General features: G+C 42.4%; 1 protein-coding gene across 2 annotated transcripts in view; it reads left to right on the top strand.

Moving 5' to 3' along the window:
* The first annotated feature begins 844 nt into the window (after window positions 1-844).
* Window positions 845-15155, top strand: part of SMAP1 (small ArfGAP 1) — a 91347-nt gene continuing 77036 nt past the window's right edge. For both annotated transcript variants that reach the window (XM_027697852.1, XM_027697843.1), the window contains exon 1: window positions 845-1045. In XM_027697852.1, the coding sequence (XP_027553653.1) occupies window positions 928-1045 (118 nt within the window). In that variant the 5' untranslated portion in view covers window positions 845-927. The remainder of the gene's footprint in view (window positions 1046-15155) is intronic.

Raw genomic sequence — 15155 nt, 5'->3', positions numbered from 1 at the left:
ACATGGTACAAAGTGTTGAGGTCCAGCCTTGGTCCCAGAAAATCAGCTTGGGCTGTGCCTTCTGCAGGTACTTTGTGTCCAACCCACAGAGTAGCCTCAGGATCCAGCTCTGCGTTCCTCAGAGCATCTCACCACCTCGGTGGGAGCATCTCACCACCTCGGTCTCCTCATTGTATGGTCTCTGCTGCTTGCAATGTTTTATTTCAGACAGAAACACGTACTCTTGGAGAAAGTTCAGAGGGCAAGTTAAGGCTATGGCAGTATCTGTTCAGTCAAGAGGCTGTAAGAGCTTATTTTTATTCCCTCAGCAGCGGCTTGAAGAAAGAGACACCTGCCTCAAAGACACAGGGAGTCCCAATCCCACGGACACTGGCAGATCCCTTGGCTGTGTGTTTCGGGGTACTTGCCACCTTGTTGCCACATGGAGCAGCGCGGCCTCCAGGACAGCCCAGAGACCCGTCCCCTCACGGCCGGAGTGGAGCGGGCCGGGGCGCCGCGGCGCTCGCGCCGGGCTCCGCCCTCCCCCCGGGCAACACCTGGAGGGTGGGGTCACCCTCCGGCGGATGGATATTTCACCTGCTGGGCACAGGTGACTCCACTCGGCTGGGCACCGCCCCTCCGTGCCCTTCCAAAGCCAGGGCGGGCGTTTCCGCTCTTTGGGAAGATCTCCGAGGAAGGGGCGACATCCCAGCGCGGCATTTGGGACGCGGCGGACTATTTTTCGTCTCTCGCGGCATAAGGGGCTGCTTGAGGGAGGGTCGTGTGCGCGCGCGCGGGGAGCAGCGGGAAGGGAGAGAGGCAGGCGGATGCGTCCGCGTCCGCAAGTAGTTCCGGTTGAGGAAGTCAGCGCTCGCGGCCGCCGGTTCCCGTGGCCGCGCCAGGGCAGGAGCGCTCCCGGTCCCGCTCCCGGCCCACTCGAGCCGCGCCATGGCCACCCGCTCCTGCCGGGAGAAGGCGCAGAAGCAGAACGAGCAGCACCAGGCCATCCTGGCCAAGCTGCTGCGGGAGGAGGACAACAAGTACTGCGCGGACTGCGAGGCCAAGGGTACGCGGGGCAGGGGACGAGGGGCCGCCCGGGCGCGGCGCTGCCCCCGCGGGTCCTGCTCGGGGCTGCGAGGACCGGGAGGGGCCGCGCCACGTCCGCAGGGGCGGCCGAGCACGGCGGGCGGCCCTTCCCGGTCCCTGGCCCGGGGGGCGACAGCCGGGATCGGGACCGGGATGGGCGGGCCCGGGGCAGCGGCGGTGCGGGCGGGCAGACAGCCTGTCCTTTCGGTGCCGGCCGCCTCCCGCTCCTTCATGGGCTGGGCTGTAGCTGCCTTGTCCTCTAGCGAGGAACCCCCAGCTGGGGCTTTATGCAATGACTGGCCCAGCCCTTTCCTGAAGTTTCACGGCCGCGTCCGCTTCCTGCGCTGCCAGGTATCGATTGAGAGCGGGCTGTGGCCTTCGGGAAGGGACTGGGCAGTGCCAGGGGTAGATGCCAGATGAGTTGAATGCCGACTGTCCAGAACAATATACCCTGCGATGCTGACTTCGTCAAAATGCCAGGCTCTGTGAATCTGGCTGTCTGTGTCTGATTAAATGTGTCACAGATGTAGCTTTGGTGATGAATGAAATTTTAAAGATTATATCGCTGTCAAATCTTACATTGCTTTGGTCTAGTAGGTTTTCTTTCCTACACAAAAGCAGATATATATTTGTGTTTGTATTTACCTTGGATTCTGTAGCTTTGAAATAGAAAAACGTAGCACATCCCTCTTTCATCTAGAGTCAATTAATTAAGATCTTATGCTAAATAAGGTGACTGCACAGTAAATTATTAAATATAATGCTTCCCGAATAACGACCAGGGGTTCACACTGTATGATTAGTCAGAGCTGCCTTGTTCAGTCCTTCTCCATTCGAGTGGAGGTGAAGTACAGTGAGCTTTGTTTGAGCAACCAGAAATGGCGCTGTGTTTGTAAATTCTCTTTCCAATCTCCATGTGTTGCTTTTTTTTGCCACTAACATAAGACATGCAGTGCCTTGAACAATCAGAAACAGGACTGTATTTTCTTAAGATATAACCCTAAGAATTATATGATGTGAATTGCACCAAAGGTAAAAGATCTTTATGTTTTGTAACTCTTCTTAAACATTTTCTAGTACAGTTCTTCTTGCCTCCTGACTTCTGGTTATCATGTAAAAGACTCATTGTAACTGATGGTTTTCTGGAAAAAACATGTTTGTATGTTTTGTGCGTTATTGGCACTTCAGATTTCTGTGCTGAATGCTGCTCTGAGTTGCTTGCTGATGGAATTTCCTATATATATTGTTCTATAGCATAGGCCTTAGAGCTGTGTTGCTCAAGATCAGTCTGGAATTCTCCAATTACTTTTTGTTCTACCTTCTGAGTTTCCTCTTTCTAACCATCACTTGGTCAAAGTATTGTTTGTAAGTCTCCGTAGTCCTTGGTGCTTGGTATCTTTTGCCTTTTCAGTTCAACAGTGCTGACACTTTCATCTTCCTCTTCCTTATATTTGTGTTAATTAATGTATAAAAATGTATTTTTATTAATTGTTCTTTTCTTTGGTGTTTTGCTTTGTAAGATCAAGCTTCAGTGTATCTTGAATTTGGTTCTTTTCTGTTCAAGTTCTGGAGGACCTACCAATCTTGACCTGGCTGCCTTCTGCTAGTACCTCTTAATTCAGTTTCCATCCTTCTAGTAAACTATTTTACTTAACTCAGATCTGATGGCGCTTCTGAAGGCTTCTTGCTTTTCTCTTTTGCTCAACCCCGCTTCTCCTTTGCTGGTCCTCCAGGAAAGCTGGCCTGAAAATACTGGGTGATGCAATTTGAGGGAGTTATGGGTTGTTTATTTATTCTCTTTCTCTCTTCAAGTTTAATTTTTACTTTCTTCATCTTGTTCTAGCAACTCTTAAGTCTTTTTTGTCATATTAGATTTATAGTGCTATCTGACTTTGCCTGTATTGTATTTAAGTGTATGTTTTTTTATAGATGGAGAGGAGTGTGTGGAATGATAAAGTTGCTTTAGCTGCAGCTGTTCTAGAGGTGCTTGACTGAGAGATGGTCATATATGCTCAGTCTTTGTAGATTTCTTTCCTTAAGTTAATGAAGTTTCTTTCCAGGAAGGAGAGTTGTGTGAACAAGTTGACATGCTTTCACTATGTCCTGAAGTCTGGATTTCTGTATACTTCCAGAAGACATAGCTCAGAAAAAAACCCAAGATCAATTGTTTAGTTGAAAATCAAGCTTGTCATGAGCCTGTAATGCCACTGTTGAGCTCTTTCTTGTTATATCAGTCTTTGTTGAAACTTCATGTTAGCAAAATAAGTGAAAAATCTGCAGCCAGCTAGCAGTTTTTTCCTAATATGTTACACATTTAATCCGTGGTGTTTGAGTACTCATGACTTGCTGCTGTCTGACAAAGCTGTAGTTTTGCTAGTCCTGGAATGCAGTGCTGTCTGAGGCAGTAGCTATTAACATGGTTCTGTTAAGCTAACCAGAGTCTGTCAGGTCTTTGTGTGACTTTCCCCAGACTGTGACAGTCTCCTTCACCTCTTGCAACACTAACAGCATCCCTTTCATCTCTGGTCATGTTTGTCATTAGTCTGGAGTTCCCTTTTGCCACTTCCAGTAGGGAGCCTCTTCATCCTGGATTCTGCAGACATGAACATGAAACCACTCATGACAAAATATTTAGGACTTCTGCCAGTCCTAGTTCATGCTTTGTAAGAAGCATGTTTTTCCTTTTGTTAGTGTAATTTATTCTGTTTTCTTTGAAATATTGTCTGCTTTAGTTTCTGTTACTTCCCTCTCTTGTGTGAACTTTGTTCCGTTGTCTGTCATTCTCTTCTCTGTTGCTCAGTAGGATCCCCTGAGTTGTATTTTTTTGCCTTTTTCCTGTTCATCTAATTGTGAGGTAACACTGTCTTCAGGATTAACTCTGGTTGTGTTAACTGTGTTGCATTTGCATCTTGGGTCTTATTCTGGCACTGTTTAAAAACATTGTTTTCAGTATGATCTTTCAGATAGCTATCAGTTCAGCATGAGTTCTTAACCAAAGCTGTCATCCTTAATTCCTTTCTCTCACCCTAGGTGTTACAGTCTTTCTTAAACCTGAGGTATTATATTCACCCTAGGCTTCTGTCCAGATAGTTGCATCTAAGGGTTGTGGAAATTTTGCAGATTATGCTTGTATATTTGTTTTAGCTGCTATTCTTTGAGCCTTCAGGAATTCTTAAGTAGCTAGGTGTAATTAAAATCTTATAAATATCTTCTTGACCCTAAAAAATTTAATCTGATCCTATTACCGTATTTACCACTTGTTACTGTCGTTGTATCTGCAGTGATGCCACTGTTGAACTCTTCCTCAGTATCATTAAGGCTTCTCCTCTGGCTTGTACTTCTTGCATCAAAAAGATGGTCATCAAAACTTACTACCATCCTGTCACTCCTAAGTTACTGAGTTAGCTCTCCTTGCTCTCGGGTATAGGACCACCATCTGTATTTCCTGTGAGGAGATTTGAAGCATGCACCTTTCCTGTATTATCACATGCTTGCTTGCTCTGTGTAAGAATTCAAAAAGTTACTTCTTGGTCTTCCTCAAAATAATCTTCCTGTCATTAATAGTGGTCTTGTATCAAGAACAAAACAATCCTTTGGTTTCCGATCTACTTTTTCAAGTATGTGGTATGCAGACATGTTAGATGGCTTTGGAAGGTGTAGAATGCAGCTGAGGACACATCTGCCAGAGTAGCATTAAGTAATAATTAGGATTACTGACTCTGGCAACAATTTTTGGAAGTGGTTTTTATTCTGTATTTGCCTTTTGCCTGTTAAAATAGTTGCTGTGAATCTGATTGTCACTGCTAAAACGATTTGGAAACTACCTGTTGTAGGGCCATACGGTGGTTGCCATATGTCACCTTCAAACTGTAAATCTTACAGCTGTCAGAAAGAGTAGATGACACTCTGTGGGAAAGAAGCCTAAAAATCAAAGGTTCTGGAACTGTTTTTGCAATCAGTGAGACTTTTGGAAGAGTGGGGAGGTTGTGATGACATTTGACAAGGCAGTGCTTGTCTGTGTACTGCCTGTTCTTTACATCCCTGTCTGAACAGCAGTTACAGTTACTTACATAAGGCAGTAAATGTCTTCCCAGTGTTATGCTACTGGAAAGTTGTTACACTTCTGTTTCTGATATTTGTGGGAAATAATAGGATATGTTGGCAGTAGCTTAAGTCACCCCGAAGTTTTCAAAGAGAGGCAGCTGAAATTCCTTTGTGATCCTTTTCTTTGTATATCTAAGTAAAGCTGGTAGGAACTGGAAGGATCTAGGAGAGGGAAATAGATGGATAAATCTGTAGCTATGTCAGGTGTGTAGACTATGCTGAAAGCTGTTGTAAAGCATGTGAATTTTTCTTCCCTTTCGCTGTAGAGAGAAGGTAATGCATTTTTTTGTTGTTGTTTCAATGCTGATATTTGAGTCCCTTAAGCAATAATACCTCTTAGAGATCTGTCAGATGGAGCCAAAATAAAAAACCTGCTAATAACAGTCAGGGACCCTTTGACTATAGGGGATATAATTTGCTATTTCTGTGTAGTTAATACCTACTTATAACATGCCAGAAGTCTCCTGTGTTGTTATTGCTGGGCAGCAAGGCTGGTGTTACTTGGATGCTGATATTAAACAGTACTGAATCAAGTACTTAGAATTTAAAGTGTGTGATGGAGCACAAAAGGAGATGCTTTTTTTCTTAGAAGGGGACAAGATTCACCAGAATCAAAGGTCGGTGCACCTAAGCAAGCAGGCCTATAAATTGAAGACAATCAGTGTTGGTGAAGTGTTCTTGATTGTCTCTGCAAATGTGGAACATAATACTGATTGCTGTCCCTAACAATGTTTGAAACCAGTGTGAATGTTCTCTGACATACACTTTGTGTTTGTTATGATTTGGATTTATTTGTCTTTAGTACAAATGGATTGACTACTGAAGTCTGCTTGTAAATTCATCTCTCTGTCAAGGAGGCAATTACCTGAGTTGTCAGCTGCTTTCCAATTTTTTAAAACTGTAACCAATTGTAAGCTTGCAGACCTTAGTATAAACAATTGTAGATGTTTGGGGCCTTCAGAAAAAGTGAATCAATTTCTGTATCGGAGGAAGTAGTCTGTTTTTTGGGGTTTTGGTTTTTTTTTTTAGTACTTACTTACTTCATGCCTGGTAGTGCTTGAAACATGTTTAAATGATCTGGTACCACAATCCTAGCACATGGATGCTGTTGGTTGTTCAATGAGAGTAAAATTGCTTTATTTTGGTTATAATAGTAATGAAAATACTTTTCAATACTTAGAGTTATACTGTACAGTCATTGAATATCTATATGTAACTGAAGACTTGGTCTTCTCTGTCTGAAAAGTGAAAGGTACAGGCTCGTAGGGGTGTGGGGAGAGACTGCACAGGAAAGACTGCAGTACTGAAATTTGTTTAGCTAGAACCAATTGTTACAGTTTTGGCTTTAAGTAAACCTAATTTTAACTTCCCTAATAATTGGCCAATCCCAAACAGAAAGTCTCTCAGCAGTAGAGGAACAAGAAATCTAGTTTAAATAAGTGGGTAAACTAGCTATCAGTAGAAATCTGGAATATTCCAGGTATGTTTAAAGGTGCTATTATTATTTTATTTTTTTTTTACAATTTAAGTGTTGTACGGAATCTCTTCTGTGTCTGGGAGATCAACTGAAATATTTGTGTGTGATCATAGCTTTTTGTGAAGCTTCTTTTGCTCTTTACTTGTTTGATGTGTGTTCTTTCCACGGTGTTAATCTTGCCTGTATACTTTAATAAATAGTGTACTGCTTCCTCAAGATTTAACCTAAAACAGGTGGATAGCTTATAACCCACTGCCTCCAGCTCCTGCAAGGCTTCAGCTTTTGCTTCTTACAGTGTAAGAAAGCTTCGGGACAGCTCATCAACAGAGCTCACACTGGGACAAGGCCTGGCTGCTGTACCTCCTCAGGTGAAGTTCTTCCCTGTCTTCCTCCTAAGGTGAAGGAACTCTTGAAGTAGGGCACTATGGGCAATGGAAGACAGTTGGATTATGTTGGAGGTCAGTTCCACACATCTCCAGTGCAACTTCTAGCCCTGTATTGAAGTAAACACAAAGTAGTAACTGACCAGTAGGTTTAGTGCTCTGTGGATATTCTGTGCCAGTGACCATAGTTGCAAATATCAGATGTTACTGCAGGTCACTTGGATCAAGAAATTGCTAGTACTTCTCTGTGTGTTTCTGTTGCAAGGTTGGTATTGCTGCTGGGAGATAAAATTGGTAAAAATTGTGTGAGCATAACAGACTGGAATATGAATTGACAGATGCAACAATTGGAAGCCTCTAGCTGTCCAGTGAGGCTTTGCAATATCCTTCCTTAAGGAATAATGAAGGCAAACCATTTTGATTCAGGGTGAGTCTTACTTAAACTTTGCAACTGGAATGATCTATGTTGAACTCTAGAATTTCTAGTGATACAGTTCCTTACTATAATTAGTGATTATTTGGTACTTACACTCTTGTTTTTCTGGCCTCTTTGTTAAGATAGTGCCTTCAAAGACCTTAAGGGATCAGAGACTCCCTTCAGTCTCTCTTTATACTGTATAACCAGTTAGTTTTTTTTCCTGATTCCCTGCTACTAAATAAAACTACCTCAGTGTTCTGTTTTTGTTCTATATGCTCTTACCTGTTGCTGACACTGGTTGGATGAGACTGAAACTTAGGTATCAGGAATTAGTTGCTGTTGCAGCCCTGAAAGTGGTAATTGTCTTCCCCAAACAAAGGGCCTCACTTGCTGGGAGAATAGTGTGGCAGTTTTAGCTTAGAACTTAGAGAACCACTCTGAGTGGGTTGGGTATTGCAGTGTTGGGTGACTCTAGTGGTGCTTATAAGGAAGGGATTTGTTTCCATCTCTTGACTCTTACAGATCACAAAAATACTTTCAAAAAGTCCCAGGAAATCTGCTTGGCTTGTAATAGAACAGAGTTATTTGCAAAGTCTGAAGGCTTTTTACCCAAGTCCTTAAAATGGTATTTGTGGACGCAGTCTCCATTCTTCAGGACTTAACTGAAATTGATTGCACGAGACCCAAAGTGGCACGATGTAGCTTTGAACTTAGCATTGCTTTGACATGAGGCTGGAGTAGGTGACTTCTGGAGGTCCCTTTCAACCTAATTATTTCTGTGACTACTAGTAAAAATATTTGTGGGATTTGGTTCTTTATTATGCTGCAAATTTTAGATTCTCTGGGGTGTATTATACAGATGCAGAATTCCTTACATGCTTAGTTTGCTGCTCTACATTGAGAAGTCATTGGCAGTCTAAGCTGTTTCCGTTGTGTGAACCATAAAGGTGGGACAGTTCCTGAAAAGTGATCATTAGTATTGATAAGACCATGTTCTTGCCTTTTGGAGTGCAAAACACCTCAGTCCTTTTGGTCAGGGCTACAGGTGTGTCTCCAAATGGTACCTAAGCTGTGGTTCTGCCACTCTCTAGTGACATGAAAAAGCTGCCACTGCAGGAAGCTGTTTACACCAACTGGTCTTTCCTTTGGTCCTAAATTTCCTTTTGTGTATTGGAATGATGCTGTCTTGTGAATCTGCCCTCTTTGATCTAAATGCTGTAAAGAAAGAGCAACTGTGCTGCAGCTTTAAGAGGTCTTTGTACACGATACAGAGGAAGCAATTAGATATATCTATATGATATGCAGACTTATAGGGAGGTACCTTTTCCTGGAGAGGTGACTCCCTCTTTAATGCATGTGCCCTGTAGGACTTAAGAGTCAATTATCAGACATTACTCAGGGAGTAGTCAGCAGTTGATTTAGCTCAGGTGTCACATTGTCCTAGACTAGCTCGGTAAGGTTCATTTGGGTATGATTCAGCTTTACATTAGGAACTTAGATGCTTCATTTTGTTCTCTTGTGGCCACAACGAAATTCTCAAAGGCATAATGACTTTGCCTTGTGAACAGGTAAAGTGTTTTGGTGATATCTTATTCTTATGTTGAGGTTCTTAAAGAGTTATCCTATGAAACCCATGACTAGTTGAATCTACCTTTACTGTCCTGTCAATAAGTTGTTTTTAGATATTATGGAAAAGTAAAAATTATTTAAGACTGAGCCATGTTTTTAATTGGCATTGCAGAGTGGGATAGCTCATGCAGCTGGAGGACTGCAGTGGATAAGTGCAGGTTCTTAGGAAGGGCAGGCTGGGATGGTGATAAAGGGAAATTGCCATTTGCTGTGAGAGCAGTGGAGCTACCTGTAGCTTTGCCCAGAGATGGTTAATGAGCCAGTTGAGAGCTTTTGGGTCAGAATTAGAGGCCAGACCGTCATGGGTGGTGGTGTGTGTATCTGCTTCACACTGGATAAGGAAAGAAGTAGTAACAAGGATTTCATTGAATAACTCAAGCCTAACCTTCACAGGCCTTGATGCTCACGGGAGTCTCGAACCACCCTGGTTATTTTCTGGAGTAACAGCATAGCATGGAATAAGTAATCAAGGAGACTTTTGGAATGCTTTGATGACCACATCTCAATACAAGTGGTTGAGGACCTGTTACAAACAAGGAAGGACAGGTTGAGGATGTAAAGGTTAGGAATAGTCTTGGCTGCAGTGGTTGTGAAATGGAAGAGTTCAGGATTTGAAGAGGAAACAGCAAAGCAAAGAGTAGGATTGCAACTGTGATCTTCAGGAAGGAAGATTGTATTCTGTTCAGGGATCTTCTTGGAAGAATCATTTGGAAGATGGTTCTGAATAGAGAGATTCAGGAGAGCTGGTTAACTGCTTTAAGCTCTAGTGTGGTATATCCAAGTGAACAGGAAATTTTGCAAAGGCGGCAGAGGTCCTGCTTAAATGAACAAGCAGCTTCTGAGAAAGCTCAGGCATAAGAAGGAAGCATATAAGAGGTGGAAGCAGAGACAGGTGGCCCAGGAGGATGCACGGCTACTCAGAGCGGAAAAGTAGACAGGTGGAAGAAATGGGCCAACGGGAACCTTACGAGGTTCGACAAAGAGAAATGCAAAGCCCCGCCCCTTGAGAAGAGGGTGCTAGGGGTGCAGAGGAGGTGCTGTGGGTCAAAAATTGGTCATGAGTCAGCAACGCACCCTTGCCACAAAGAAGGCAAACAACATATTGGATTGAATTTCAGGAGGAGTGTGTTCACAGTGTCTGGAGGGAGGCAATCCTTTTTCCTCAGCACTGGTGAGACTGCGTATGTAGTGCTGTGTCCATTTCTGGGCTCCACGGTACAAAGACAGGGACAGACTGTAGCAAGTCCAGCAAAAGGGCACGAAGGTGAAGAGACTGTGTGCCTAACAATCAAGGGGAGGCTGAGAGAGCTGGGATTGGTTAGCCTGGAGGAGAGAAGGCTGCTGGGGAGATCTTATCAAGGTGTATAAATACTGGTGACAGAGTAAAGGTGATGGAGGCAGACTTATCTGTGATATCTGGTGATAGGACCAAAAGGCAATGAACACAAATGGAAACACAGGAAATTGCACTGAAACATAGGAATAAACTTTATTCTGGAGATGTTGAATACTGGAGTAGGTTACCTGGAGAGGCTGTGGAGTATCCCTTCCTGGAGATACTGAAAATCTGATTTGGAACAGCCTGAAGCAACCTGCTGTATTTTCTATGCTCTGAGCACAGGGGCTTGGACTAGCTGAACTCCTGGGGTCCCTTCCAGTCTCTGCTACTTCAGATCCAATTCAGTTGTTGCATCACGTACAAGGTGGTATGGAGTCCCGCTCCAGATACCATGTAAATTTTTTTCTTTTTTTCTCCCTAGTGCAAGTATCAGCCTACGTAGATTTAAAAGTAGGTTCTTTTGTTTAAAGTTGAAGTCTCTTATGAAAAAGAAAGGTGATTAAACAGCAGTAAATATAGGCTGTAGTAGAGCCTTAGCTCTTCAGGAAGTATAGGAATCTCGCTGTGATTTGTGCATCCAGAGATAAAAAGGACCAAATCTAGCTATTTGAAGCAAGTGGGAATTGATACACAATGCTAGAAGGGTTACTGATGTCTTGTTTGACTGAAATTCTGTTCAAATCCAGCTAGGAGAATACTTTTACTACTTAAACTGCCTCATAGAGCTGATAGAAAATTGTTTAGAGCTTGTCCCTTGTGCCAGAAATTTCCCTGGATCTTAAAACTGCTGGTTTGAACTCCATATTATGTCTAAAAATTATGTCCCCTGGAAGACTGGGGCAAAAGAGAAACTACTACATATTCCTGTTTTTCTTCCATTCTGGCCTCTTATCTGATTAATGTTTGAGAGCTTGAGCAATGTTATTCTTAACATTTTTCTCTTGAATGGCTTCACAAAAAGCCATTCAAACAAAACTGCTTTATTTTCTTTGTGATAACTTGACATATTTAAGATTTGAATGGATACCTGTTTGTATTCATCTTTGTTTACAGTAGGCTCTATGACATAATGCTAACTCCTGCTTTTCTTCCACTGTCTTGTCTGGATCACTTGTTACTTTCCCTTAGGTGCTTAACTTGTATGTCTGAGTACATACTCTCAAGGAGCTTCTGCTTGGTGCTATGAAGCAACCCAACTGAGAGAACCTGAGTTCCTGCTTTGTTTCCTGCTTGTCCAAAATACTGATGAGTAGATTTGGTTTCTTCTGAACAGAGAAGCCAGATGCTTTTCTGTTCTGAGCTAAAGATTAGAAGAGGAGGAAGAACTTAGAGTTTCAGAGAACATCCTCGTGCTCCAAGTCTGTGGCACATGTGGATATAGAGAGCACTGATTCTGTAGCTGATGGAAGTGGTGACAAGTTTTATGGGGGAAGTGAGAACTGCACAGGTCAGCATTCTGCCTATCTCAGGAACTCTAAACTGTCAATTGCTCTTTTCCTTTCTTGAGGAGAGGTGTTTGCATCCTGTAGACCATGGAGAAAAAAGAGGTAGAAATTGTAGCTCAATCCCTGTCAGAGTGGAGCTGTGGACAGCTGTGCATGATACTTAGAGGCAGTGTTGCTAGGCAACTAACTTTGCAGTTGTGGTTTGGTAAAAAAGCAGTTCTGTTTCTGAAAGCTGTACTTGACTATGATTTTGTGTTAAAATATATTGATTAAGAGTGGGGACCTGTCTCTGTTGCATAGATGAGAAAAGGAATGGGATATTCCACATTTGGCTATCGATTGCTATACTCTTATGTTCCCTCCTCCTTTTTAAGGAGAGGGGAACAAGAGTCTAATGCATTTTTACTGAAGTGTTTGAACAAAAATGAATAAAGCTTCATAGAACAGGCCTTCACTGGCAGTAGTAGTCCTATAGGAATTTCTGCAAAAGAAAATGGAAGTGATTCATTATGTAGCCTGGTATTCCTGAATGCAGCTGAACTTGCAGGGGATTCAAAACATGGCAATGAGTGGCAACTGGGACTGAGTGATCATTTTAAATAAGCTCCTTGTAATGTGTGCTTCAGTCATTTGGATTTAAATTTGTGATTCACAACAATTTATAGAAACAATCAACGACTAATGATGCTTTTATAATATATAGGGACTGATTTTTCCCATTAAAGTATGTACCCATGGCATACTTGCCTGTTACCTTTAGAATAACAAAAATATCCCTTTAAACACAGCAAATGCCACACTTAATGTTCACCTTTTACATCTTCAGCAGAAGTATGCTTGTGCATTTGAGCTCCCCTCCTAAACGAAAGAGAGATGCCAATAAGACACCGGGTGTAGGCTTTTTGGTCTTTGTTCTCATTGCCAAGTGATAGCTGAGTTATTCTCAACTTTAAATATTGAACTGCTGTATTGAGTTTGCCTGGATGGAGTTAACTTTCCGTGTGGCAGTCCTCATGGTGCTGTGCTTTGCAGCTGCCAGGGTGTTGATAACACTGGTGTTTCAACTGTTGCTGAGCAGTGCAAGTACAGCATCAAGGCTGTCTCTACAGCCTCACCCAAAGGCCACTAGGCTGGAGGTGGGCAAGAGTTTGGGAGGGGATGTAGCCAGGACAATGACCCAAACCAACCACAGGGATGTGCTATAAAAAGTGATGGAATAAAAGCTAAAAGAAAGTAGAGCATGGGGAGCATTTGTTGTTAAGGTGTTTGTCTTCTAGAGCAACCACTATGTGTACTGAGGCCTTACTTCCCAGGAAGTGAATATCACTTGCTGATGGGTGAATAAATATTTTTCTTCTTTCTTCTGCACATGGCCTTTGCTTTTCTGTATTAAACTGCCTTTATCTTGACCCATGAGGTTTTTTTCACCTTATTTTCTCCTCCTTGGTTGGTGTGTGATGGCCAGCCAAGGTTAATGTACCACAACTGCTGAGAGTTTCTTCTGTGTTCTGAGTAGAAGGTAACTGTTGTTTCCATTAACAAAGACTAAGAAGCCTTGGTTCACTTTTCTGGGTGTTCTGTAGCATGTAGAAAGCAGCCTTTGAAAGAAGGCCCTTCACACTTGCCTTGTTCACTGCAATTTCCATGGAGTTTGGGTATTCATGGAATCTCTTCTTAAAAAAAGGTTACTCCAAAAATATATTTATGAAGCAAAAATATTCTGTCAAGTGGTTGACCTTAAATGAGACTTTAAAAAAACCCGACAAGATCACATGCTTGAGATTCCTGCAAAGCTTTGAGAGTAAATTTTGAGAATTGATACTTCTCAAGCACCCTTAATCCTACTTTGAACCCATACTCTCAATTCTATATTCCAGACTAAATGCAGTGGACTACTTTGGTAGTCCATTTGTCTTCTGGCATCTGAAGAAAATGGTGTTTTTGAGGAAAAATATTTTACAGCAACAACTTATTTTCTACAGAAACTACCGAGAAACTTTGGAAAAAAAACTTACACAATAAAGCCATGAACTTGCTCTCCATTTTTTGAAACACAAATCTAGTTAAAATAGCTGTGAAGAACACTATTTAAAAATAAATTTGTTGTTTCCTTTCCCAGTCACATGTGGCTGATATAATGATGTCTGAGTGTTGGTTATTGTCTGTCATGCTGGAATGTTAGTTTGAATTATATTTAATTTAGTATCATCTTGAAGGAGACTGCCATAGTTTTAGGAAGAAAGGACAAACCTTTAGAAAGATGCAAAACATGTTTAAGCCTCAAATGTGTGGCATGATGCATTTGGATTGGATATAAATAAGTTATTTTTTGGTTAAAAATAAGAAAACTTTCGAATACTGGACCAAATTGTTCCTCAGAGAGATGGTGGAATATCCCTTAGAGGTGCTCAAAGCACCTGAACAAAGCCTTGAGCAGCCTGGTCTAATTAGATCTGATTAAAACGTTAGGTTAGTCTAAATGACCTCATGAATTCCATTCACAGCTAAATTATTTTATAGTTTTTATTCACTGATGGAGAAAATACAGTCATTCTGTCTTTTAAAGAGCAGGTGTTAAACATCTCACAGAGCACAGATACCTTCTCTTTTGTGTATTGGCCCAAACCCAGCTTCAAGGAAGGGTATTGAAGAACTCTGAGGTGTGGGCTGTTTGCTGAGACTTTGGGAGAGTACAGTACTGGGGTGTAGCTAGCCTGGCACGCAGGTCTTGGGCATTTTTGGGAAGGATTTGTGTCTATGCCACTGGAGCTTAAAGTGGAGGAAAGCCCTGATTTTGTCTGTCTTCTTCAGCCTGTTCTTTCCCATGGTTTCTTTTTAAGTTCCACAGAAGAGGTCCACAAAAAGTTCTGCTCCGAAGATTGATAATATTGTTACAGTAAAACTAGGGGATCATCCTAGACTAGAGCTGCATTTGTGTGGTAGGCTGTTCCTACCAATATATTAAGGTTTGAATGTGGACAGACAGGCTCTCTGTAGGTAAGAGAGGTGTGAATAGTGCAGCATAAAAATCTGCTTGGTCTGATGTACATAACCTGCAGAGGGAGTGAGGGAAGGCAGTATGTAGAGGAGGAATGTAGGTGATTATGTCTCTGCAGTGAATATGGATGTTGTGGGATTGCTTTGTAACCCATGCCAGTGGGATGGCAGAAGGAATCAGAAGGGTAAGAGAGAAAACTCATGGTTTGAGATAAAGACAGTTTAATAGGTAAAGCAAAAGCTGCACCCACAAGCAGAGCAAAACAAGGAATTAATTCACGACTTAGCATCAGCAGGT

This window comes from Neopelma chrysocephalum, unplaced genomic scaffold (assembly GCF_003984885.1).
Source record: "Neopelma chrysocephalum unplaced genomic scaffold, ASM398488v2 Primary Assembly neopelma1_23b, whole genome shotgun sequence".
Lineage (NCBI taxonomy): Eukaryota > Metazoa > Chordata > Aves > Passeriformes > Pipridae > Neopelma > Neopelma chrysocephalum.
This window is presented reverse-complemented; position numbering and strand designations above follow the sequence as displayed.